This window comes from Choloepus didactylus, chromosome 2, assembly GCF_015220235.1.
Source record: "Choloepus didactylus isolate mChoDid1 chromosome 2, mChoDid1.pri, whole genome shotgun sequence".
NCBI classification, from domain to species: Eukaryota; Metazoa; Chordata; class Mammalia; order Pilosa; family Megalonychidae; genus Choloepus; species Choloepus didactylus.
In genome coordinates this window covers 17,578,303-17,605,625 of record NC_051308.1, presented here as the reverse complement: position 1 = coordinate 17,605,625, position 27,323 = coordinate 17,578,303, and the positions used below count along the sequence as shown (strand labels likewise).

Sequence of the window (27,323 nt, the reverse complement as noted above, 5' to 3'; positions counted from 1 at the left end):
AATTATGAGTAGTTCCTTCTTGTGCTCAAGAAGTTGGGGATGGGTGGTTAATTGTGGAGCTCTTAAAATAATAATATGTTTCTATGCCATGAAAACATAAGAAGAGTCTTTAGCGGGCTTCTCTTCCTTCTCTTTCAGGCAAACTTGTATCTCAACTTTCCAAAGTTAAAACAAATTAAAAATATATTAATTTTTAAATAATTTGGCCAAAGGAACTGCTATTGTTCCACTGCTTGTAACTTCAGTATTTAATCATCAATATCAGAAAATTCTTTCTCAAATTTCATTCAAATTCCATATGCTGATGCCAAAGCATCTTTTCTTTTGTTTAGTCTTCAGAATCAATGGCAATGAGCTACCTCTGTTCTCAGTGTAGATTATTGGATAATTAAAAAAAAGGGCATTTCCCTTAAATTTATTTTTTTCAAATTTAGCTATTTTTTGCTCTACCTCACTCTGTGGCATAACCGTGTCTAATCCTGGAAAGCAAGTTCATGCCAGCCTTGGAAGCTTTGTACCCTTCCATGACTTGGAATATGTTCTCTCCCCAGGTCCATTCCTAGTCACTCTTTAAGACCCAGCTTGATTACTTGACTCTTCATCAGCTAGCTCTGAGCCCTTCCAGATATATTCAACCACTTCCTCCTCTTGGCTTTCCATGTATCATATTTTACAACAATAACTGAAACAGGCAGTTACCTGAATAGATGCTCAACCACTGTTGAATGGATGGATGAATAAATCTGGGGAATTCTAATTTATCATGAAAGCTCTTATTTTTATAGAAATGGTGAAATGTCCACATATTTTGCCCCATTAGTTATACAAGTATTTAGGGTGGTGTGGTCTGCAGAGCACTGAACTGGGAGCTATGACGTCTGTTGCTAACTTTGCCACCTTGGACAAGTCTCTTCCATTCTTCCTGTCTTCTTAGTTGATCAGTAATTTCAGGGAGTAAGGCTAGTCAACTATGAGATCTTTAGATTCCAGCTCTAAAATAATCTTTCTTGAAGATAGCACTGCTGTGACACTTTTGACACCTTGTGCATGAAGGAATAACTCATGTTGATATCCAAATAGTCTTTCCTTGCTTCCTTGCACACATATGTATCTGTTAAACAAACAAAGTTAATAATTTGGAGCTTTAAGTTATTTCGAATAGAGATTCTTAGAGGATCTATGTGGTCTGCCTTTTCCCAATCTCTGGGAAATCTCAGGGAAGCCCAGGTTCTTTCTCAGAAACAGTTGTGTGGATATCTGAGGCTGGGATAGAAAACATGCAAAGCAGCACCTTTAATACAGATTTTTTGCCATCTGTCATCCTCCCCTTTTTCTCAGAAGAATAGATATGACATTCTGGCATCACTTTGCTTTTACATTATTAAAGGAAATATTCGTCTCTTCTGTTTTGCCCCTGTGGACACACTCTATTCGTTTGTGTCTGAACATGTATCCTTAAGCTATTGGTTATGCTTAAAAGAAATCACATGTAAGAAAGAATAAATATAGACATTTACTTCAGTTAATATAGTACACACACCAGAAAGAATGGAACAGCTTAAAATAATAAATGAGAATTCTCTCTGATAAAATCTGTCTATTCAGATTGTGCAGACTGGGGTAATAATAATAGCTCCTAGCAAAGTCAAATTCAAAATTCTCTACATTCTAAAGCTATATACTTTCTATCTATGCTGTAGAATTGGAGGGATGAAAGAGAATCTGCAAAAATCTGTATTCTTCCCTTTGTCTCCCAGAGAACAGCACCTAACCCCAATTCTAATTTTTCCAGGAAATGTGATTATACTGCAGCCCTTAGTCTCCTTGTATAGATTAGAAAAGCATATGGTAATAGAAACACTTAATGAGCATTTCCTACCAAATACGGTACTGTTTTACAAGCATTATTTAATTTAATATTCTGAACAACCTTATGAGGTAGGCATTATTAAAATTTTTGAGATGAGACTGAGGCTTAAATAACTTGTCCAATGTTTTGGTACAAGAAATGAGCAGATCTGGGACTGGGAGCCAGGCTTTAACTACTGTTCTGCACCATGGAAGACCACCTTCTCTGTATGTTGTGGATACTTAAATAAAACAGTCTCTGACCTTTCGCTTCTTAAGTCTGCATCATGTAGTAAGGACATGACAGTCCTCAAGTCCAGTGCTGTAATTACATACATATTTATCAAATACCTTTCATGGCTCAGGCCCTGTGTGAGGTGTCAAGGATACACTGGTGGGTCAAACAGACAGTATCTGCTGTCATTACACTTAGGCCTGGTGCAGGAATCAGATATCAATCAAATAGTCACACATATAGATAAATGTTGGGAAGTAGAAGGAAGGCAGACAATTGCTTACCTCTAAATTCATTTTTCCTGATTTGATATTTTTACCTCCCACTCTCTTTTCCTCCAGTTGCTATTTTAGCAGATAAAACAGGAGGGAACCCCAGTAGCAGTAATGTGTGTATATCCTTCAGTGTTTGTGTTGAGGAGGTTTAGTTAAATAGAGAATTAAAGAGTAAATGAGATAAGAGTTAGGTAAGGGGTCTCAGGAGAATAAAAAGTAGGTAAACTTAATTATCTAAAACATAGAGAGTCTGGATTTAATTTGCTGTCTATGAAACCCATCCATCATGGGTACCCTTTCTTTTCCAATTAATAAAATCTAACATTGACATACTACTTTGCAGTGTGCAAGATTGCTTCAAATCTCATTATGTCACTGCAGCAATATTTTCAGAAAGGTGTTATTGCCCCTTTTTCAAAGAGGAAGGTGCTGAACCATTGAGAAATTAAATGCCTTCCCCATGATCATTCATTCCAAAAAGTGATGACCTGAAATCAACTTTTGCCAATACTTGTTCTCTTGGCCATTTCTCAGTTCCATGCAATGAGAATTATTTTCATGTTCATGGTTACTAAATCCTTGGCACAGTGATTTCTTCCAGTGTTTTCATTTTTATGGGCTGCTTGTGAAAGAGATTTTGAAGTAAATATACAACATAGGCAAGTATAGAGGAATCAATAGAAGAAAATAGAAGTGAGCAGGTTTTTCTCTTTTGGAAAGATTTTTGTATTCATCTTCATAACAGCCGAAGAAGAGAAGCCCTAGGTGATGGACTGAGCAGGGAGCTGGAAGAGCACATGTGAGGATGGAAGAGGGTACCCACAGAGCAGTCCCTCCCCTTCCCTCAAGTCCCTGGAGGGGAGGGACCATGTTTTACTATATTTCTTCTGCGTAGGGATTCCCTTGACTCACCTGAGCCTCTGGTTCCTGCTGTGTGACAGCCTAGCACCATGCACCTCACTGCCATATCATTTTCCACATTTAATTGTTTTTCTTCTCACTTGACTGGAAGCTCCATGGGGTCAAGACACTGCATCTGTCCTGCTCACAGTGATGCTCATTGGTGTCTGGCACATAGTAGGCAGTCAATAACTTGATGAATGGACTCCATCTTAGTTCCTAGGGCTGCTGTCAAGAAGTACCACAAACCGGATGGCTTAAAGCAACTGAAATTTATTGTCTCAAAGCTCTGGAGGTCAGAAGTCCAAAATCAAGGTGTTGGCAGGGCCACACTTCCTTTGAAACCTGTAGGGAAGGATCCTTCCATGCCTCCTCCAGCTTCTGGTGGTTTACTGGCAATCCTTGGCATTGCTTCTCTTGCAGCTGCAGCACTTCAGTCTCTGCCTCCATCATCAATGGCTATCTTCTCTGTTTTTTTCTGTCTCTTCTCTTCTTCTTACAAGGATACCAGTCATATTGCATTAGGGGCCCACCATACTCTTGATTTAGCTAATTACAGCTACAATGACTGTACAATTACAGCTACAAATAAGGGCACATTTTAAGGTACTGGGGGTTAGGACTTCAAAATATCTTTTTTGAGGATGCAATTCAACCCAAAATAGAAAGAATAAAAAGTATCGCGTTTCAGAATAACTCTTCTCTTATTGAGTGTGCTGTTGGAAGGAGAAACGAGAGTCCTGAGGTCAAGTGACTGCCTTTTTTCTTATAGTCTGTTTGGCATTTCAGTGCCTGGCCCACATCCTATGTAGGCTGCTTGATTTCTTTTTTTCCTCTTCACTGAAAATTCTCCTCCACATGGCTTATAGAAGAGTGCCCAAATTCATCGTGAATACCAGAATCTTTGCAGTCATTCTCTCAAGGGTCCATTGTGCCAGGTACAGGGGAAAGAGAGACGTGAGGCTCCTCTTCCTCAGGGAGATCCCTGTGTAATGGGGGAGGAGGTAAGGAAACGCTTCATGTTCAATGAGAGGTGCTCAAGGTACTGTGGGAACCCAGAGGGGAAGGACCTGACTCAGCCTGGTGTCATCTTGAAAGTCTTCACAGAAACGGTGATGCAATTTAGTCTTGAAGGGGACTGTGTTGGCAAGTTGTGCCAGAATATCTTTTCCAGTGGGGATAATGTAGTTAGTGATCCTAGAATTAGAGCTAGCAAGTCACATCACAAGTTGTTTTCACCCTGAACATAATGAATAACTGTGTTAGCCCCATTGATTCAATGAAAATACCTTGAAGACCTACTTTGTCCCTGTGACTTACCCAGATGTGTAAGCAAAACTCCTGTGGTCAGGGACTCTCTGATAAGAGGGCAAGTAATACCTGTATCCACAAATATTGAAAGTGAGACAACTTAAATGCCACAGTAGAGGTGTTTCGAGGTGATTTGCATGCACAGAGGAGGAGAGCTTCATTCTGCCTAGATCAGGGGAGACACCACTGAGCACCACAGAATGGATAGGACTTCAGCAGGTAGAGAGAGAGTGGAATAGGGCCAGAGAGAAAGAGCCCTTTGTGCATCTAGAACCAGATGTTCAAGGCAGGAAACAACTTGCCTTTATGGTTTTGCTGATGTGCACACCGTAAATGTGAGAAATGAGGCTGAAAAACTGGGCTAGGATCAGATCCTAATTGTCTTACATACCTTCCTAGAGTAGATTTTATTCAGTAGGCAACAACAAATCATTGAAAGGTATTAAGTGAATGGCAATGATATGATCAAGTCTGCATTTTAGGAGAGACAGACCACTCTGTTGCTATGTGGAGTCCAGTTCCTAAGCTATTAACAGTAGTGCTGGCAAGAAACAGTGGAGGGAGACCTTACCCAGGAAGAATGCAGTGGAAAGAAGGGCCAAATTGAAGAGGTATTAAAGGGTGTGTCAATAACGTGGGGATCACCTGACTATGGGGATGATGGAGAGGAAACATCTCTCACGACAACCATATTTCTGGCTCAGAGCACTGGGTGCTGGTCACCAAGTAGGGATTGCGTTGAATCCTCCAGCCACATCAAAAACTTTAGAAACCACCCAGGTGTAGAAAAGTACACTTGCAGCAACCCTTGGGTACATATTATTTTCCCTTTTTAAAGAAAAAGAAACTAACTCAACACTCAGAAATGTTAAGGAACTTAGTCAAGGTCACACCTCATCCACGGCAAGACTGGAATTCAAATCCACGTCTGCCCATCTCTGAAGTCTTTGCTATGAAAAAGTGTTCCACCTACAGGGAGGTGCCCCAAGTGACAGAGGCTGATGATTCACTGGCTGATGAAGGAGTGAATGTTGTAGTCATTAGAGTCTGAGCTGGCACTGAAGTAAAGAGAGAGTTAGTTCAGTAGCTGTTGGCCTTAGGAAGGAGGCTGGGTTGCCTGAATGGTGTATATACCAATCAGTCTTTTTTCATGACTGTCTAGCTGCATAGGTTCAGCAGCCTTGGTGAATGTTGACACCTTTCAATTCACCTTCCAGATTCTGTGCTCTCAGGCTACTAGACATTTAGGGTGGGGGAAATAAAAAATAAATTTTAATTTCTAGAAAACTGAAGTGTGCAAAAATGAATCTACCCAGTGTAACATTTGCTTTTCCAGCATTTGTTACCAGATATGAATACAATATTAGCACACTTGACCCATTTATTTGCCTATTTGGTTTTAAACACAACCACCCATCCTTCTCAGATAAACCACTTTGTGAGTTGAGATCAAAATTTGAGAGAACAATATTTAAACCCTTGATGAAATTAAGTTTGAGAAGGCATAAGCAGTTCTGTTCATGGTAACTGAAAAGGCTAAATATATAAACGTTTTATTCTTTGTATATGAAAGCCATATTTGTGCTGGTGGGACTGTCAGGTATGGGTGGTATGAAAGCTTGTCCAAGGTCACCTTACTTTCATGATGGTAATGCCTATTTTCTGTGTTCTGCTTTTCTATGCTGAGTTTTGGTTGCTGATTATTAGCATCTGTGCTTCTATCAGATTAACCCTAAGGTATTTTGCCCATCTCATTTCAGATCACTCCTTCAGGGAGACTCTTTTATCTTTATTGACAGATAAATAGATCTATTTGATCTAAGCCATTTTTTCACTTCTCATACCTTTGAAGCTATTATGTAAACAATAAAAATATAATTCCTATAATAATTATGAAGTATTATATTAAATTCAAAAGAGGTGACACATGTCTATACCTTATAAAAATTGTAAGCTTAATTTCAGAAAAGATTAAGTGTAAATATATTCTTATAAACATATGAGATTATTTTGAAATATCCCCCCACCCCTGTCCCTTGTCAAAATCAACATGTATACATGAACAGTTAAGGCTTTTGTATGACCATTGGATGCAGGAGTGATCACAGGAAAACCACGTCCAGATGGACCTCGAGGTTTTAGAAGGGGATTCTGCTATTCTGCAGACAGATGTGGAATTATGTTGTTATTTGATGTCTTTTCCTCAGGAACCGTGGAGCACACAACACATCCCAGCGCTGTTTTCAGCCTTCTGTGGCCTCTTGGTTGCCCTTTCCTACCACCTGAGCAGACAAAGCAGTGATCCATCTGTGCTAATGTAAGCGACACCACGTGCTCCTGAAAGACACATCCTGTTAGCTTGGTTTCTGCTGGGTTACTCTCTCACTGAGGTGGGGGGGACAGGATTCAGTGTTCATTGTGGTCTGATTCTTTGCTGTTAAATTAGCTAGTCACTGGGGAAGGGTAGGAGAAAGGCAAGATGAGAAACTAATTAAAATCAACGGTCAACTTCTAGTGAACATTTAACCTTTGCTCTTGTGTTTTGGGAGTAAAATACTGAATGGTAGGAACAGATGGCTGATGGCACCCAAGTGCAGTATTTGGCTTCCCCTTGGGTGAGTTTTATGAGAAGCTACAACCTGAGAAAGTTTCCTCTCCAGATCCATTAAGCAGAATTGTTGCCTTTATTCTAGGCAATTACCCAAGGAGACCTAGACTTGCACCTCTGAAAGGAAAGGGTTTTATTTTGTTTTTGTTGCTCTTTGCTTCCAATATGGCTGGTGCCCCGAAGTTTGAGCCAAAGTTTTAAAATGTTTTTAATAATAATTCTTAGTCACTTTAAAGTATACTTTCCAAGCTTCCCTTTAATCATGCCTTTTAAATCTTTGAAAAGTCTGTAGTTTGGGACGAAAAACCCTTCATATGATGCCAAAGTGAGTTTCAGAGATCATCTCATATAATTTGTCCAAACCTATAAAAGATTTTGACTTAAGATAAACATAACTATTTGGGGACCAGTGAAACCATAATTTTAGGCTGTCAGGTGCAGCCAGATGAAAGGCATGGAAAAATGGGGAAAAGAAAAGTTAAACATGGTTTGAACAATTTTTACTGTCAAAAGTTTTACACTTTTGGAAGTTGTTTTGCTACCGTTCTTTTTGTAGAGATGAAGCCTTGGTGGGTTGGGGGTGGGGAGAAGCAGAAATAGAGAATCCCCCTGAGCTTAGGTAGCTGCTAATAGTTATGGATAAAAGTACCTTCTCAGGTACTTCATTGCTTTCATTACTATGAAATTTGAAAGACTTGAATGTATCACTTGATACATTCATTATGAATTGTTTATGAATTCCTTATGAATTGTTTAATGAAGAGTGCACTTGCTTTTGTTATTTGTGGGTGTAAGGTTCAGGGTCAAAGTTTTCACCGGCCTTTTTGTTAGAAGTCTCACCTTCTGCGTGGCTGTTTATGTGGATAACAGGAGATTATTTGTGGTTATGCACTCTGAAGCTCTGAGGGATGGGGGTCCTTTGGAATAGAGTGCTCTGTGCTATTCTCTAAGGACCCAGAGCCCACTCGCATTCTAATCACTGGGTTCAGGAGCAGCAAGCAAGCTGCTTGTCACTGGCTGCTTCCATTTTCCTATAGCCCTGAGAATAGCAGGGATGTACAAATCCAGACCTCAGAGAACTCAACTCTGCTCTTTTTATGAATATATAGAAGTTGTTTACTTCAACCATTGCAATAGGCACATATTTTAAAAAGTAATATTGTGTGTTTTTCCACTTTCAGGTCCTATTTTCAGTGCAGATTGTTTCCTAAATTTTTACATCAAAATTTGGAAGACTGGACTGCAGACCCTCTGCCCAAGAAGATGAAAGATTCAGTGGTAAGGCGTTTGTGTTTTGTAACCTAGCATGCGACGGTCACAGCCTGACATAACTTGGAACTTGTCAGCAGAGCTCAAGTTCTCAATCAGATTCTAGTTAGACTCACGTGGAAACAGTTAGTGCAGAAAGAGGTGCCTTTGTCCTGGCATCTACCTCGGGCGTTGGACTATTGAGCTGCTGGGTGCGAACCTTTCAGAGCATCTTGAAGGTGGATGCTGTTCATAGGCCACAGGCACTCAGTTGATTCTCATTTCACAGCAGTTTGCATGGAAATTTGCATGAACCATGTTCAGTCAATTTCTCCCATTGTTGGCACCAACCAGCACGCAGGTTATGCAGGAAAAAAAGCTTGTCAAGTAAACATTCCACCAAACCGCATTCCTGATGTGCTCCACACACTTTCTCTTCACATCGCCTTTCCTCAGCCGGAGGCTGAGCTCAGAGCATTCTTACTAGGGTCTTTTGATTCAAGGATGACATCCACACAACCTTGATAGGAGCCCTTCGACTTAGCTGGTGTATCAGAGAAAGGAGAAACCATATTGGTTGGAACAAAGGGGAAAAGGAAGGAGGAGAAGAAGAAAGGAAGAACAGAAGCCTGAGGCTGTAAAAGAATGATGCTGCTTTTCTTGTTTACCAGGAAAGTGGCTCAGAGAAGTTCCTAATATCCTTTGAGCAGTGTAGTCTTATTGGTACCAACTTCTAAACATTAATACCTTGAAAATCAGGGCTCGTTGATTATATGAGCTCCCACGCATTTGAGTATTGTGGAGCTTGGAGCAGTCTGATTTCAAGTCATGTTTTTTTCAGTGATTTTTGCGAATGGCAGTGCTATGGATTGAATCATATCCCCCCGAAAGACAGGTCCATGCCCTAACCAGTCCAAGCACTAATCAGTAAATAGAATCTTTAAAGATGTTTTTAGTTAAGGTGAGGCCAAACTGAATCAGGATGGGCCTTAATCCAATATGACCAGAATCCACATAAGCAGAGGAAATTTGGACATGGAGATGGGACATTGGACATTGGACATGGGACATGGACATTGGAGATGGGAAAGAGAGATAACCATGTGATAGAGGCAGAGATTAACTTATGGATTGCCAGCAAGTCACCACCAGGATGCCACAGAGTTTAGAGAAAGCATGGTCCTGGAGACACTTTGATTTTGGACTTCTAGCCTACCAAACTGTGAGACAATAAATTCTAGTCATTTTAGCCAAGTCTTCCCAGCCTGTGGTACTTTGTTACAACAGCTCTGGCAACTAAGGCAGCTAATGGTTGGCTGACTTGCCTGCTCCTCTAGTCATTCACCTTGGTATCTGCAGGGCCCAACCCACATGCAGCGCCATGCCTGAGCTGTAGTGTATGTGCAGTGCATTTATCTGAGTTTAGGCAAGTGAAAGTGCAATGTGCCATTTTAAGACAGCTTAACATTTTTTAAAATTCACAGCCCTGTTTGCCTCTGAGTGTGGTCGCAATTCAAACTATAGTGTTGAGGTTTTTTTGTTACCATGAAATAGTCATGTGATAGGGAATTGAAGGACCAATCATTTAGTAAGAGGAAGGGCTTGGTTCATGAATTTTGAAAGCCGAGATACATTTAAAAGCAGGATAGAAGGTGAAGCTGACAGAACTGATGAGATGGCAGCTAGGCAAGAAGAAAGACATTTGACATTCAACATCCTGATCTCTAACATTTATATGGGGACACTTACGGGGAAAAGATCAAACTGACTTTCCTAGATCAATTTCTGTAAAAGCCCTAGCATGGCCCAAAGTCTACCCCAAACCTTCCTTGGTCTCAAGACTGATGAAGCTATTTCATTATTTTCTGATATATTGCAGTAAAAATAATATATGAATTACTAAGAAATAAGATAAGAAATTTGCATGGTAGACTGATAGCATTTAATTAAGCTAATTAGACTCGATGGGTTATGTGTTACCTTACTTGAAATTCATACACTCTGAAATGGTTTGTACAATGTAAAGCACATAACCTGTGAGTGACTTAATGTGTTGTTTGTGTTCATTTCTCTGAAGAGTCTTCTGATCTAATCATAATATTTTAATGGGAATATCACATTCAGCTTTTATCAGTTTGATTTGTAACACTTTTTTGTGCCATAAGTGCAGGTATAACATTTCCCTTCTCATTGTCTGTGATTTTGTTTTTCTGGGTTTCTCTCTGTATTTCTTATTTCATCTGTCTGTCTCTCTTTTCTTAAATTTTAGTTTGTATGAGAAGCCCCTAGAAAGCCTCTTTAGACTGCAGGTTTCCTAGTTACTCCCACTCAATTCTGATTTATTTGGCCTGTGATAGGACCTTGGGATCTACATATTAACAAGAGTGTTCACCCAGGTGATCCACAGATTATACTCTAATTGGTCTAGAAACATAGATATACCTAAAGTTCAATCACTGGGTTTATGTAATTCCATATGAGGCAGATAAATTATGCATATAAAGTTTATTACCAAATTTAATATTTACTAAAGATAAAAACTTTTCACGAGTGGTTAGTCCTTTCTCTTGTGCCTTATTAACATGGCCTTCCAGTTTTTACCGTCACTCATCTTCATCATTTTTGACATTCTTTTCATCATGTGCAGTTTTGTAACTTTCATTATATCCATTACTCTCCATTTCTAGAGATTAAAAAAAAAAAGTCCCTACTAAGTGTATATCGACAAAATTCAAATAGTTTCTTGTAAAACGTTGGTTGTAACATCCAGATTTTTCTGGTCCCTTGCTGTCTAAGTCTGCTGAGTGTGTAGTGTTGGTCTAGGGCTTCTTAAGCTTCAGTTTGGGGTTGGAGCATGAAGTCCCACATAAAATGCCACAGTGAATTTAAAACCTTCAATATACTAAGAGTTCATATATTTATGGATTGAACACGTGTGGCCTCACTATTAAAACAGGAATTGGCAACACAGCATTAACACTGAATATTGTTTTAGAAGTACTGGCCAATGGAAGGACCGATTTTTAGATTATGTTATATAAATGTTAGAATGCACAGAAGAATAGATTAAAATTGACCATAATTAATGAGAGGATTCACAAATATCACCAAAGATGAGAAAATTTAGAAAAGCAAGAGCATTCTAACATACCAAAATAACCTTAGAAAATGAAAAAATGATTCAACAAAATGTATGGAATGATAATGGAAATGATTTTACCAAATAATGTCACAAATAAAGAAAACTACAACAGTCTATTAAAATGTCAATGAAGTTCCGAATAAGTAGTGATAAATAGAGAACTATAACCTGATTCTGGGTAGGAATGCTGAGATTTGTAAAATGCCAATTCTTTCTAATAAATTCGTAGGTTTAATATATCTCAAAATAGTTTCAAAGGAATTATACCTGCAACTTGGGGAAATGATTCTAAGATTCATTTAGAAGACTTGTAGCTAATAATAGCTTTAAAAATCTGGATAAAATGAAGAATAAGGAAAAGAAACATAGCACTTTGAGATTTCAGAGCATACTACAAAATTTAGTAATCAGAAAAAAAATATGACACCAATCCAAGAATAGAGAATGAGATTAGTGAATTAGAAACACCAAGAAAGGAGACAAACTCTTTATATGAATGCCTTATGTGAAAATGAGACATCACAATCAAGAATTGATTATTCAGTGTACGTTGTTGGGATAATTGCTTAGCAGTGGGATGGAAAAACAAATGAATTGTATGTCTAATCCCTCGCCAGACACCAGTATAAGTCAGAGAGGAATTAAAGAGTTACAGAGAGAGGGAAGGAGGGAGAAAGAGAGGGGGAGGTGAGTGAGAGAGAGAAGAGAGAGAGAGAGAGACTTCTCTGGTATGTACTCCATTTCTGGTATTATGCCCTGCTAGATTATTTAAACTAATTCTCCTGTTCATTAAAACTGAAAATTATGACTAAAATACAAAATTTAAAAACCTTCTTAAATATAACAAAATCTGGCAAAATAATAAGAAATTATGGGATCAAAGTTTGAGTGTAAAGGGGGACCTGGAGGCGTGAGCAGAGCAGGAAACTCCTTTTGTCCCACAGGCTTCTTCTCAACCAGGGGACCTTGAGCATCTTTCAGCCCAAAAGCTGTGGGCTGCCCATAGGTGAGCCCAAGTTGGGGGTCCAGCGGCAGACCACCCACTCATCAAGCTGCAACACGAAAGGGCTGCACTCTCAGGGTGAGGTTGAACTCTAAGTAAATCAGCTCCATTCTCCTCAATGCCAGGGAAATGCAAGTAAACTTGCCTTGGTATTGAACATAACAACAACAGAAGAATGCTTGAGATGTGGTCACTTTCCATGGATTTGCAGCACAAGTTCAAACATCTGGATGGCACAAAACCCTTCAATCTATGAATAGTTTTAAGTGGTCCTGGACTGGAAATGCCTTATGGCAGAAGCAAATACATATCCTCTCTGGAGAAACAAAACTTCATCACAGGCCTCTAAATGTTAGCAAAGCAACTTTTCTAAGGAAAATGAGCAGCTTACAATAAATTTTTTTAAAAATATGCAAGGAAACAAGGGAAAGCTCTGTGAATACTTCAGATGTTGGAACCGTCAAGTACAGGTTTCAAAACAACTAAACATGTTTAAAGATGCAAAAAGACAAGTGGAAAAGTTTACAGGAAATAGAAAATATTTAAAATTACTTAGCATGTTTGAAAGAGAACCAAATATAACTTCCTAAAATTAACAAAGAAAGAAAATGAAGCAAAGTAAAACACACACACACACACACACACACACACACACACAGAAAGTTAGACACCCCTGAAGAGAAAATCAGTGGAACTGAAAGATAAGACAGAAGACAACATCCTGAATGCAACACCGATAGAAAAAAAATTAGATAATATGAAAGAGGTGAAGAGACTTGAAGGATAGAGTGTGAAGACTTAGAATCTATCTAATCAGAATTCCAGAAAAAAGGGAGCAAGAGACTGGAGCATAGTAGTATTTGATGAGGTAACACCTGGAACTTTACCAGAATTAATGAAAGATGTTCAAGAATCCCAGTGAATCACAGGGAGAGTAATTTTTTTCAAAAAAAAGAAACCACACCAGACACACCTAGTGAAACTTCAGTGTGCCAAACACACAGACAATCTTAGAGCAGTTAAACAAAATGGAAAGATCACATTCCAGTGAATGACAGACTTAAAGCTCACTTACCAAAAGCAGGAATGGAAGCCAGAAGAGAGTCTGATTTCACAGAAGTCAGAATAGTGGATAGAAACTCCCAAGGGGGAAAGAAGAGTTTTATGATCAGGGAGCCACATACAAGGGCTTCTAGGGTGCTGGAAAAGTTTGATTTCTTGAACTAGTTTGTGGTTACAGACATGTTCACTTTATAATGACCCTTGAAATTGTACATACTTGCCTTACGCACTTTTCTGTATGTTTCACATTTTTTTTTAATATAAAAGAAAAATCCAAAAAGGATTTGAAATAAAATCAGACATTTATATAAATTCTAAAGGGGAAATTATTTTCATACCTGGAGAGCATAAAATAAATAACATACACATACACCCCTCACACACACACACCCCCCACAATTCGATTTGGTGTATAAATGTTTTAAACTTCTGTATGTAAAAAAAAAAAAAAAAAAAAACTCAACAAAATTCAAATAATTTAGGAAAATTCTGCAAATTTAACAAAAGTTAACTATCTTCCTCCAATAGCCCTTAAAATTTGATTTTTAAGACTTTATAATCAAATGATGTTCATATATATTTCATTTGGGAATAAAATATCTAGTAAATAAATGTATGAAAAAATCATCCTACTTGTAATTAGAGGAATGCAAATTAAAACTAATTTGTCCACCATTTAATTAGCAGAGGAAAAATTAATGATATTGCTAGTTGTGTGGAATGGGATCCCTTAGACACTGTTTATATTTTTGTGAATTATTACAGTTACCTTTTTGAAAAAGCATTATTTATCAAGGATTGTAAAATAGTCATAATGTTTGAGAGAGTAAATCCGTAAGAGATTTTTTTTGAGAGAATTAATTCAAAATATGGAAAAAGATTTAGGTGAATAAAGATAATGATTGCAGCATAATTAATCACGGTTAAAAATGGAAGACAACTTGTTGTCTATTAGCTGGGGAATGGTTGCACAAACTATGACTCACTCACTTTCATTCAGTAAACTAATGCTTTGAATGTCTACTATGGCATTGTGGAATAATCACAAGATGGGAAATTATTTAGCCATTAACTGACTATTAGTAAGTCTATACAATAATAGATATAATGCTTAGAAAAGAAAGTACTGTTGAAAAAGACACAATATTGTATGTTCACTAAGATTATACCTTTATAAAAAATGCCTGGGAAAATCCTTATACATCATACGTACAGCTGTAGGCATGGTTCAGCATTCACAGGCACAAATACTGGCCTGGAAATGAAAAGCTACTAATATTATTTGTATCAGGCTGTAATGAGTATTAATGATTTTCCCCTTTCCTCTCTATGTTCTAAGGTGTTGGAATGTGATTATGTTATTATTATAAAGGAAAAATTAATTAATACAAAATTGCAGACGGACCTTCTAAATTTGCATTTTTCTCAGATCTTTCAGCACATTCCCTTTTGTACTCTCATTTTCATAAGATCCACCATTTTACAATTCACATTTAAGACTTAGGGTATTTATTAAAATGAAACAGAGGTTCTAAAACTCTTGTCTCAATAGGTAATTCAACAGAGTCATAGATTTTAACCTCAAGCATGTGAACGAAGAGGCAGTACCACTAAGTCTCCTTTTGCATAACAAAACAAAACAAAAGCAAAACACAAACTTCTTTTCTTTTATACTTCAAGCTTTCTGTGTCCTTTTTGAGAAATCTTTGCCAAATCCAAGGTCACTAATATTTCCTTTTATATTTTCTTTGCAAATTTTATAGTTTAATTTCCCACTTTTGGGTCTATGATACTCATTGAGTTAATGTTTGTATGTGATGTGAGGTGAGGGTCAAGGTGTTGATGGTTGTTTTGTTTTTATTTTATTTTGTAGTTGGCTATACAGTTTTTCCAGCACTGTTTGTAGAAAAGATTATTGTTTCCCTCATTTAGGTCCCCTTTGTTGAAAATTAATTAACCATATAAATGTCGTTCCATTTCTGCACATGGAGTCCTCGATTTTGATGTCTGTTTGTGCATATACAATAAATACCATGATTACTATAGCTTTGTAATAAACTTTAAAATCAGGTGGTGTAAGTCCTCCAAATTTGTTCTTTTTAAAGTTGTTTTGGCTATTTTAGGTCCATTACATTTCCATATTAATCTTTTAATCAGTTTTCAATTTCTCCAAAAAAAAAAAAAAAATCCTGCTCAGATTTTGACTAGGATCATGTTGAACTATAACTTCTTGACAATATTGAGTCTTTCAATTTAAGAACGCAGTATATTTCTTCATTTGTTTCTTTAATTTCTCTCAGCAGTATTTTATAGTTTTCAATATACTGTCCTTGCACATTTTTGTCAAATGTATCCCTAAGTATTTCATATTTTGATGATCCTGTAAATGGTATTTTAAAATTAAATACACAAAGAGATGTACAACATCATTAGCTTTTGGAAAATGCTAATTAAAGCCACAATTAGATACCGCAACACCAATGTTTCTCAACCTTAGCATTAGTGACAGTTTGGGCCTGCTGATTCTTTGTTGAGGGGGATTATTCTGTGCATTACAGGATGTTTAGCTAAACAAACTCCTGGCCTCTACCCACTAGATTCCAGTATCACCCCCCTTTCCCCATCCCCGATTTGTGGCAACAAAAAATTTCCTCAGACATTTCCACATATCTACTGAGAGCTAAAATTACCCCGGTTTGAGAACCACTGCATTTACACAACCAATAGGAGTGACTAAAATTAAAAAAAAAAACACATTAACTATACCAAGTGTTGGCAAGGATGTGGAACAACTGGAATTCTTGCACACTACTGGTTGGACTGGAAAATGGTTACAACCATTTAGGAAAACAGTTTGGTAGTTTCTTTAAAAATTAAGCTTAAAGGGCTTGGGGAAGATAGCAGAGTAGGGCGCTCCAGGACCCAGTCGTTCCACCAACACAACTACTAAATGGGCAGGAACTGTCTGAAACAACTATTTTGAAGCTCTGGAGGCCAGAAGAACACTGTACAGTATTCAGGGAAGAGCTGGAGGAAGAGGCTGCTGAATTACAGTAAAGGACAGTAAATTACTCTCTCCACGCAGGCAGCTACAGGCTCCCATCCCCCCACTCTTGCAGCAGGCTGCCAAGGAGTCCAGACCCTGACTGGCTGCCAATGAGAGAAAGGGACATAAAAATCCTCTTCCCTAAGAACAGGGGTGGGCATGGTTGATCACTGACCATGGCTTTCCATTAGTGAATTCAGATTGCTGGAGGCCCAGCTCTGAGGACAGCTATTGTTTCAACCAGTCCTGGAACAAAGGTGCCAGCAACCATTGTCTCCACCTCCTCAGGGCTGTGGAGATTGGTTAGCTGAAGGGCTAGGTTTGCTGGGCAGACCAGGAAAACTCAGCGCTGAGGAGCCATTGGAGAAGCCCTTGGCACATTTCCTAATCCTCAACTTAGGGAACTTTGAAGCTGGTCTGCACCCACTACATTATTCCCTGGCCCTGTTTTGACTGGGAAGGACTGACTTGGGAAAGTCCCCTCTGGGGTGATTCTTCTCCCAGAATTTGCCCCCTCGGGAAATGCAGCTTGAGACAATGAAAGGAGTGTAAAAAATTATATAGACAGACAGTCTGGGACAAAGGCCTGCGAGCTTCAAACACCTGGGAAAGGGAGTTCTGTCTCCTGGGAAACAGTGGGGGCAACCAAACTTCTATAAACAGGGAAACTCCAAAACAACTAACAGGTAAAACCCTGGGCAAGACAGAAGCCTTGAAAAACAGGGAAAATGCTGCATGCTGCATTCATCTTGGACAGACTTTCTTGATAAAAGGGCAGAAGCTCAAGAAACTCTGTCATATCACAAGCTGGCTACTAAACCAAAAAACAGACATCACAGGGAATAAATTCCAGAGCTAGTACTTTATTAAAATATACAGTGTGTAACAAAAGAGCACAAGACAAACAAAGAAACTGGAAATGATGGTTGATCCAGTGGAGGAGGATACAAATGTAGAAAACATGAATGAAGAAAAGCATATGGGTATACCAAACAAAGCTTTTTAAAAATGGTCTTCAAAATGCTCAAGATGATGAAGGAAAGTACAAAGAAAAGCTAAAGGATATCAGGGAAAAAATGAACAAGCAATATGGGAGTCTTACTAAAGAGATAGAAATTTTACAAAGGAAGTAAACAGAACTATGGAGTTGAAGACCACAATAACTGAAATGAAAAATGCCCAAGAGGGTTTCAAGAGTAGATTGGAGCTGGCAGAAGAAAGAATCAGTGACCTTGAAGACAAGACACTTGAAATGAGTCAGGCTGAGGAGGAGAAAGAAAAAAGAAATATTAATAGAGAAAATAAGATGTCTCTGGGACACTATCAACCATACCAATATATATGTATTATGTGAGTCCCAGAGGGAGAAGAAAGAGAGAAAGGGCCAGAATGAATAGTCAAAGAAATAATGACAGAAAATTTCCCCAAATTAACAAAATACATGGATACGCACATCCAAGAAGCCCAGAGAAGACACAACAGGATAAACATGAAGAAAAATAAAGCCTGTCATATACTGATCACACTATCAAATGCAAAGGACAAGGAGAGAGTTCTGAGAGCTGCAAGAGAAAAGCCACATGTTACAAATAAGGGAGTCCCAATTAGATTGAGTTCCAATTTCTTATCAGAAACCATGGAGACAAGAAGGCAGTGAGTTGAATACTTGAAAGTGCTGGGAAAAAAAAAAAAAACAAACAACTTCCAGCCAAGAATTTTATATCCAGAGAGACTGTCTTTCAAAGATGAGGGGGAGATTAAGACATTCCCAGATAAACAAAAGCTGAAAGAACTCATCATTAGACCTGCCCTAAAAGGAATACTAAAGAGTTCTTCAGACCAAAAGGAAAGGATACTCGACAGTGGTTCTAAGCAGCATAAAGAAATAAAGACTTGTGGTACCATTTGTATAATTATAAATGCCACTATTAGTGTAGTGTGTTATTTGGTAGGTAACTCCACTTCTTACTTCCTACAGGTGCAAAAGCAATTGCATGAAAAGTAATGATAAATCTGTTTTTGAACCTACAGTGAACAAAGATTTAAGTGGTAACAAGGACAAAAAAATGGTGGAAGGACAGATGGATATAGGAAAAGTATATGTGCCTGCTATTAAAGTTAAGTTGGTATCACACCAAATATAATTGTTTCCTATTTAGGATGTTAATTTTTCACCCCATTTTTCACTACAAAGAAAACAGATGGAAAATATATCCAGATAGAAATGAGAAAGCACTTAATATGGTATGACACAAAAAATCAAATATGTATAAAAGTAGACTTTAATGGAAGTGAGGGACAAAAAAGCTGTAATTCATACAAAGTCTAATTAGCAAAATGACAGAAGAAAGTCCTGTATTATCCTATTTTGTTGATTCTCTTGTATTGAACCAGCCTTGCATACCAGTGAAAAATCCCATTTGATCATGATGTACAACTGTTTTAATATGCCATTGGATTCGGCTTGCTAGTATTTTGTTGAAGATTTTTGCATGTATATTCATAAAAGATACTGAATTACCTCCTGGAGCTAATAAAATTTAGCAGAGTGGCAGGGTACAAGATCAACACCCTAAAGTAAGTAGTGTTTCTATATGTAAGCAATCCACAATTGCAAGAAGAAATCAAGAAAAGAAGTCCATTCACAATAGCAACTAAAAGAATTAAATATCTGGGAATAAATCTAAGCAAGGATGTAAAGGACTTCCACACAGAGAATTACAAAAACCTGCTAAAAGAAATCAAAGAAAACCTAAATAAATCAAAAGACATTCTTTGTTCACAGATCGGAAGACTAAATATCATTGAGATGTCAATACTACCCAAAGTAGTTTATGGATGCAATGCAATCCCAATCAAAATTCCAACAACCTCCTTTGCGTAAATGTAAAAGCCAATCATCAGATTAATATGGAAGGGCAAGAAGCCCCGAATAGCTAAAACCATCTTCAAAAAGGCAAATGAAGTTGGAGGACTCACATTTCCTGATCATAAAACTTATTACAAAGCCATAGTGTGATGGTTTGGAGGTTTTATGGACCCCAGAAAAGATCATGTTCTTAAAGCTAATCCATTCCTGTGGGTGTAGACCTGTTGTGGGTGGGACCTTTTGATTAGGTTATTTCAGTTGAGGCATGTACCAGGTGGGTCTTAATCCTTTTACTGGAGTCCTTTATAAGAGGATGATAAACAGAAATACAGAGAAGCTGAGAGAGAAAAAGACACAGAAGGCAGAGAAAAGGACACAGAAACTCAGAAAGAAAGCCACAGACAGAGCAGAAGCTGAAAGCAATGAAACCTAGGAGAAAAGGACCAGCAGCTTGCTGCCAAGGGCCTTGCCATGAGACAGAGGAGTACAGGATTGCAGATTGCCTGCTGATTTGGACATTTTCGTGGCCTCATAACTGTAAGCTTGTAAACTAATAAATCCCCATTGTTAAAAGCCAACCCATTTCTGGTATATGCATTTTGGCAGCTTTAGTGAACTAAACACACAGTAATCAAAACAGCATGGTGGCACAAGAACAGGCATATAGACCAATGGAATCCAACTGTGACTCTATCAACTGTGAGTGAAACATTTGATTGGATAATTTTCATGGAGGTGTTACCCCACCCATTCAGGGTGGGTGTTAATTTAATCACTGGAGTGTTATAAAGGAATTCACAGACAGAAAGACCTCAGAGCAACTGAGAGTGACATTTTGAAGAGGAGCTGCAGCTAACAGAGGACAAAATGCCCCAAGGGCAACATTTTGGAGAACACCATTTTGAAATGCAACCTGGGAGCAAGCGGACGCCAGCCACATGTTTTCTGAGCTAACAGAGGTTTTCTGGACGCCAATGGCCATCCTTCATTGAAGGTACCCTATTGTTGATGCCTTACCTTGAACACATTATGGCCTTAAGACTGTAACTTTGTAACCAAATAAACCCCCTTTATAAAAGCCAATCCATTTCTAGTGTTTTGCAAAATGGCAGCATTAGCAAACCGAAACACATACGATAATATGGATGGCTTTTGAAGACATCATGTTGAGTGAAATAAGCCACCCACAAAAGGAAAAGTATTGTGTGATCTCACTATTAGAAACAATCAGAATAAGCAAACTCATAGAGACAGAATCTGGAAAATAGGTTACCAGGGAACAGGGTAACAGTGGAATGGGAAGCTAAGGCTTAAAATGTACAGGGTTCCTATTTGGATTGATGGAAATGTTTAGGTAATGGATGGTGGTGATGGTAGCTAAACATTCTGAATGCAATTAATACCACTTAAATATATATCTGAATGTGATTAGAAAGGTTAAGTGTTAAATTGTATATAGGGTAACAGAATAAAGATTTTTTTAAAAATCCCTGGAACTACACTATACAAACAGTGAACTCTAATTAAGCCATGAACTTTAATTAATAGTGGAAGTATAAAAAATGTGCTACCATCAATTTTAGCAAATGTTCCACACCAGCATAAGTTGTTGTTGGTAGAATGGTATAGGGGAATCCTGTATTTTATGTGTTGTTCTTCTGTAAACCTACAACTTCTCAAATAAAGGGGAAAAAAGCCTAAACCTATCATATTCCCAGCCATTCTACTCCTAGGTATTTACATAGGAGAAATAAAACATTTATATAAGGGTGTGCACATGAGTATTCATAACAGCTTTATTTGTAATATCAAAAAACAGCCCAAATGTTTATCAACAAGTAAATAGATAAACAAAGTGTGGTATATTCGTACAAAGGAATAATACTCAGCAATAAAAATGAATGGAGTTTTGATGTAGGCAACAACATGGGTGAATTTCAGAATAAGAATAATTGTACTACGTGAAGAAGCCAGACCCAAAGGAGTAAATAGTCCATGATTCCATTTATATAACATTCTAGAAAATTAAAACAAATCTATAGTGCTGGAGCAGATCAGTGGTTGTCTGGGGGCAGGGTGAGGAGGGGGAGGGATGGATTAGTAAGCGGTAGGAGAGGGAACTTTTAGGGGTGATGGATGCTCATTACCTTAATTGTGGTGATGGTCATGGGATACACGTCAGAACTGATAAAATTGTACAGTGAAAATATATGCATTTTTTATTATGCCAATTTTAGCTTTATAAAGCTGTTTAAAAATGACAATGTAGAAAAGAATGGGCAGAAGAACATTGCACAAATTGAGAAAGGCCGTGTAATGGTCTATTCATAAGAGGTACTCGTGAAACTGACAAAAATCACAGTGGAATTTCACATTAACTTGTGAAAAAATTGATAATAACTTGAGCTCATTCTCCCTCATGCTTTAAGGAAGAAGGAATATACTCTTTCTTCTTTCGTAAAAGTTTATTTTCCCAAAGGGAGACTCTGACCTTTTGTAAGTGTTTGGAACGAAGGGAGATACTTGGACTTTGACCATTACTAATAGTATATTTTTGATGAAAAACCATGTTCTTGACATTTTTATAGATTCAGAATTAAAAATCGGTGATATTCCCTGCTACAGAATCAGATTCCCATTCCTAAGAATGAATATAGAGTCCCTGTTTTATCACTATATAATTTCTTCCATAGTCAATACTGTATGTAAATTGTAAATTCTTGAGATAGGAAATTCAAAACGTTAGTAGATAATTGATAAACTGATTCTGAGAATGTATTTTTCTTAATGGTATGATTAATCACTCTACCCAAGCTACAGCTAATTATTTCCTCAGTGGTTCAGGCCATCATTACTCCATTTTAAGCTCTTACTGATTTCTTCCTTTCACTTTGATGTTAATACAGTCACCAAGCCAGCAGAGTGCCTTGCAGGAAACTACACATTTTACTGTAAAAGACATGGAAAGAAAGAAGTGTGAGGGAGGAGGGAAACAGAAGCATATTTTTCTATACAATTTTCTGGCAGATAACATCCAAACAGTTATTTAAAAGGCCTACTTCCTTTTCAATATGAGAAGGGTGGGATAAATGGTTTCAGAATTTTCCAGTAACTGTGTGATGCCTTAAAATTTTCAATAATTGTGTACTGCAGCTAATCCTCTACTGTAGAAAGAAAAGAATTGGCTGAATAGTCCCTAGTGTCCCTCTGAGATCTATCTAAACAATCATATCTTATATCTTATACTGTGCCCTATTTGCGCAAACATGCCATTGTCCATGTGTTTGCAGTATGATAGATTCTTAAGTCTAACTTTGCCTTGTTTTCATTAGCCCCTGCTCAAATCATAACTTTGCATATGGAAAATTAGCAAGTTATTCAAAATTACATTGTCTCCATATAATATGTATTCATAATACATATATATTTAAATAATTTGGAGATGGCCTTTACCCGATCTGACAGGTGAATTAAAATGTAAAATGTATTTTGATCCAAAGCAAAATGTAAATATGTAAGAGGTTTGTTTGGCATACTCAGGCCATTTGCATGTTAAAATCTAAGCTACTCTAAGTCAAGCAGAATTTATTGACACTTTGGTTGCACTCCAGCAAACTTTACTAAGTTAAGATCCCTTTTGGGAGCTCTCTTGTATCCGATCTGTTTTTGTGGAGAAGAACCTTATGCCCCTTACACATTTAGAGAAACTTCCATCTTTCTACTTTGTGCTAACCTTGTAGAGTGCCTTTCCTTTTCCCCACCCCTTGCCTTAGTCTCTCTGGATATTCCTAAAACAGGAGGTAGTGAGTGGTCCATCCAGTGTGACTACTGGAAATATATCAGGTGAGCAAAGGGCTGAAAGTGCAGTTTATCCAGATCAAAATCCTATCATCTGATTTATTGGATTAAACAGACTTTCTGAGAGAAAAAAAGAACACTGAACTTTACTTTTGATTTTCTCTTTGCAGAAGGATAGCTTAAAATCAGATCTCATTTTCTGCACGGTAGCTGCTGTTCTATCATTTGCAGTCAGTGCCAGCACCGTATTCCTGTCCTTACGAGTAAGTAGCTATTCAACTTTACATTCTTCCCACCTCCTTATTCTCATTAATAATAAAGCTGATTATGGAGCTATACGGTATTGGCAAGGATAGCCGAGACAGAGGAAAAAAACAAATGCCAGTTCAAAGATTCAAGGAATGTATCCATTTGTTGGTAAGAATTATGTCCAAGATGCAGTTTGGTCCAAAACACAGATATGGTTAAGTTGTTTTACCCTTCTTCTTTTCCCCATATGGGGAGTTGTTTTGTTTTTAGGATCAATCACATATCTTTGCAGAATCCATTGTGGTAGTAGTTAGTAGTAATAAGATGGGCTAAAGGCAAGTACATTGAATGAAGAAGACAGGAGTTACCTCCCAGGGAGTTACTGTATCAGGGAAAAATTGAAAACAATTTTCAGTTAGAAAAACAAAAGTGGAGGTCTCCAGATGGAATTTCTGGCTTAAAGTTTTAATGGATCATTGCTGTCCTTATACAAAAATGTCATACATTTATGACCTTCCCTTTCAAAGAGGAAAAGCCTTTTAGATAAATTTCTAATTCTCCACCTCCCCTTATTAGAAAAAAAATGACTTATGCAGATGGGAAGTGTTCCCTGCAGCCTCTGTACTTCCACCGGCCAACTCTCCACCCCGTCTCAGTGGTTCTCAACATGCAGATCAGTTTCGTGCTATTCAGGGGAAATTTAAGAGGCCTAAAAATAAGAACTGAATTTGGCTCTCTGTTCTTTAAGAGGAAAAGGGGAAAGGACGGTAGTGTTATGTATTATTCATGGGCATCCTTTCCCTTATCCTTCTAAATGAGATAATGAGATCTTGCCCTCTTTATCACAGCCATTTCTCAGCATCGTGCTGTTTGCCCTGGCAGGCGCCGTGGGATTTGTAACACATTACATGCTTCCTCAGCTCCGCAAGCATCATCCCTGGATGTGGATTTCACACCCAATCCTTAAAAACAAAGAGTATCAGCAACGGGAAGTGACAGGTTAGTAATATGCCCTTCATAAGTTTAAAAAAAAATGTAGTTGTTGGCATACTTTACTGGAGAGTGAGTACCTTCTAGTATTTGATGTTTCCAGCTATTCTAGCCAACCAGAACAAACATGTTGAAGTGAATTAGAAGTATGTGCTATAGAAATATTGATTGATAATAAGCATAATTTGTATCATTCAAACCTGAAGATTACGCTGTTCTACCTTACGTTAACTGGCCACCCTGACCTCCTCCACAAAACAGTGGAGGTGCAGCAGAGGAGTTCAAGACCCTTGGACCCTGGCGTGTTCTTTAACTTGCTTTGTTCACTTGAGGAACAGGTGAGATTCACATAGTAGTTCCATCACTGGCCATCATCATGTTATTAGTCTGATGATAATGATAATTTCAAGGTTCTACATAAGAGATCCCTCTGGAATTTCACTGCTCAGTCTCTCCTTGCTGCTTTGATTCAACAGATAGAAGTATTTATTTTATTCCCATTTGGAGACACAGCAAAGTAATCCATCACAGTTTGTAGCTAAGCTGGCTGTGCTGCTAATTCTGCACGGACTTGCTTAGCCCATTGTAACATATCTTCTGTTCAAATGAGTTCTCTGGTTGTCACCATGTCCAGGCACAAGGGTAAGTGACAGGAATCAAGGTAGGCTGATTCGCAGCAAAGTACTGGGCTCAGTCAGATTTGTCATCAGGAAGTTTGGTAGATTAGTGTGACAAAAAGAAAAGGGAAGAAAATTTTAAAAAGAATCAGAAGAGTCCATAAAAATTTTGTCAGGAATAAAGAGTGTTTCCTCAAGAAACATCTCCAGGTAGGTAAAAGGAGCTGCCTTAATTAGAATCAACCAAAGTAAGGTATGCCTAAAGGAGGAAAACTGTGAATTATTGGAGAGAAATGTGATATAATGGGCCTGATGCCAGGGTTCAGATGGCATAGTAAGAGTGTGGTAAGTCAGACTGCTCTTCCCTTGGAGACTTATTTTTCTTATCTATAAAATGAGGGGCTAGATTAAGGATCAAGCTGTATTTTCAAATCTTCTGTACAACTGACTGTGCAACTTAAATGCAAATTATTATCAGTACTATAAGAACTGAAAGAAGATAAATAGACTCAGAGTGGGTTCAATTTATAATGGTTAGTATATGTTGCAGTCCACTTATAGAGAAATGGCCATATCCAAACAGGGGCCTGCTTGTGAGCAGGTAGAGAAACTTGATAAAACAGACTAGTTTCTACAGAATTTCTGCAGTGTTAAAGTCCCATTTCTCATTAATTTGCTAAACCTTTTGAAAGATTGTCTAAGTCTTGGTCAAACTAGGGGAGTATTTTGGGATTTATTATCTTGACAACATTGATAAGTAGTTGGTGGAAATTTGAGATAAGATGCTTTGACTCAGGGGCTATGTATATGTAAGGGTACATGTATAGGTGTAGGTCTATACTATTTAAAGATGTAGGTATGCGTATATCAATACCGATAACCGTACTCATACCTTTACCAATATGTTTGAATGCCTTGGGCTGAGGAAAGGAACTTGTGATAGTGAGGGAAAGGAAAATGAGACAGTTAGACTTGGGCTCCCATTAGTGTGGCATCCAGAGTGTGGAATTCAACACTTAAAGATCAAAGTGGGCAGTTTAAAACTTGGGATGGTTTTTTTAGTATGGTTGTTTTCTCCCGTGAATCTAATAGAGCTTAGATTAAATTAGAACCAGTTAGATATTTTAACCCTACATGGCCTTTGCAGTACAAGATTAGAGAAAAAATAAAGTGAGTGTGTTTGCAACTTTGACTTTCCTCTTTGAGAGCAGAGCAGGAGGCACTGGGCTTCTGTGTCCCACAGAGCAGGTTGGGAGAAGTTCATGCTTGTTAACGTGGCTCAAGTAGAAGCTGTGTGGATGTTTCTCACTTGCCTACATTAACTGTTTATAAGCAACCTGAAATCCAGCCAAGAGTAACAAGTTTGATAAATTAGACCCCGAATGAAAAGCAGATGGCATTTCAAAATTATATATGTTGGAAGGAGAAACTAACTACACAACATTTGAAATGTGGTTGTTTGAAGTTCTTTAAGATCCAGTTACCCATTTTGGTATCATCCATGTCTTGAGTTTCTTTGCCTCCTCTCCTGGCATTCTGCCTATTAATTATTTCATTCCTCATTTCTTCCATTAGCAACAAAATATGTACAGGAAACTCAAGCCAGACACATAACTTTGTGAAAACTATGCTAAAATCTTTCTCATAGGATCGCAGAGTATTATAACTGGAAAAGGACTTAGAGCAGAGAAGAGATGGCAAATCGGTGGCAAACCACTAGAATCCCCTGATCCTACACATTGCTGACTAATAAAAGAACCCTAAAATTGGGCCAGTGGCAGACAATGGTAATCAAATTGAAATTGGCAGGCAAGATGAGACACACTTTATTTGTTGTCCCTGGCTTAGAGTTTATATAATTCTATCCCATCATTTTACATAGGAGGAAAGGGAAGCCTAGAGAAGTTAAGGGACTTGGGCCACACTGAGTTTGTGGCTGCTGAGTGACTAGAATCCATGTCATCTCACCCGTGTCCAGTCTGGTCCTCTTTCTCTTACCCAGCTGGGCTCAACCCAGGTGGGAAGATGGTGTGTAATTTGAAAGTGTCTCTCAGACTGTTTTTGCAGTTATCACCACCCAGAAGAGCTACAGTTCATCCAGGAAAGTTTAATATGCCATCTT

General features: G+C 38.0%; 1 protein-coding gene across 7 annotated transcripts in view; it reads left to right on the top strand.

Moving 5' to 3' along the window:
* PCNX2 (pecanex 2) overlaps nucleotides 1-27,323 on the top strand; it is a 380,796-nt gene that overhangs the window by 190,298 nt on the left and 163,175 nt on the right. For all 7 annotated transcript variants that reach the window (XM_037821056.1, XM_037821068.1, XM_037821046.1 and 4 more), the window contains 4 exons: nucleotides 6,777-6,886; nucleotides 8,359-8,455; nucleotides 23,516-23,608; nucleotides 24,443-24,593. In XM_037821056.1, coding sequence (XP_037676984.1) covers nucleotides 6,777-6,886; nucleotides 8,359-8,455; nucleotides 23,516-23,608; nucleotides 24,443-24,593 — 451 coding nt within the window. The remainder of the gene's footprint in view (nucleotides 1-6,776; nucleotides 6,887-8,358; nucleotides 8,456-23,515; nucleotides 23,609-24,442; nucleotides 24,594-27,323) is intronic.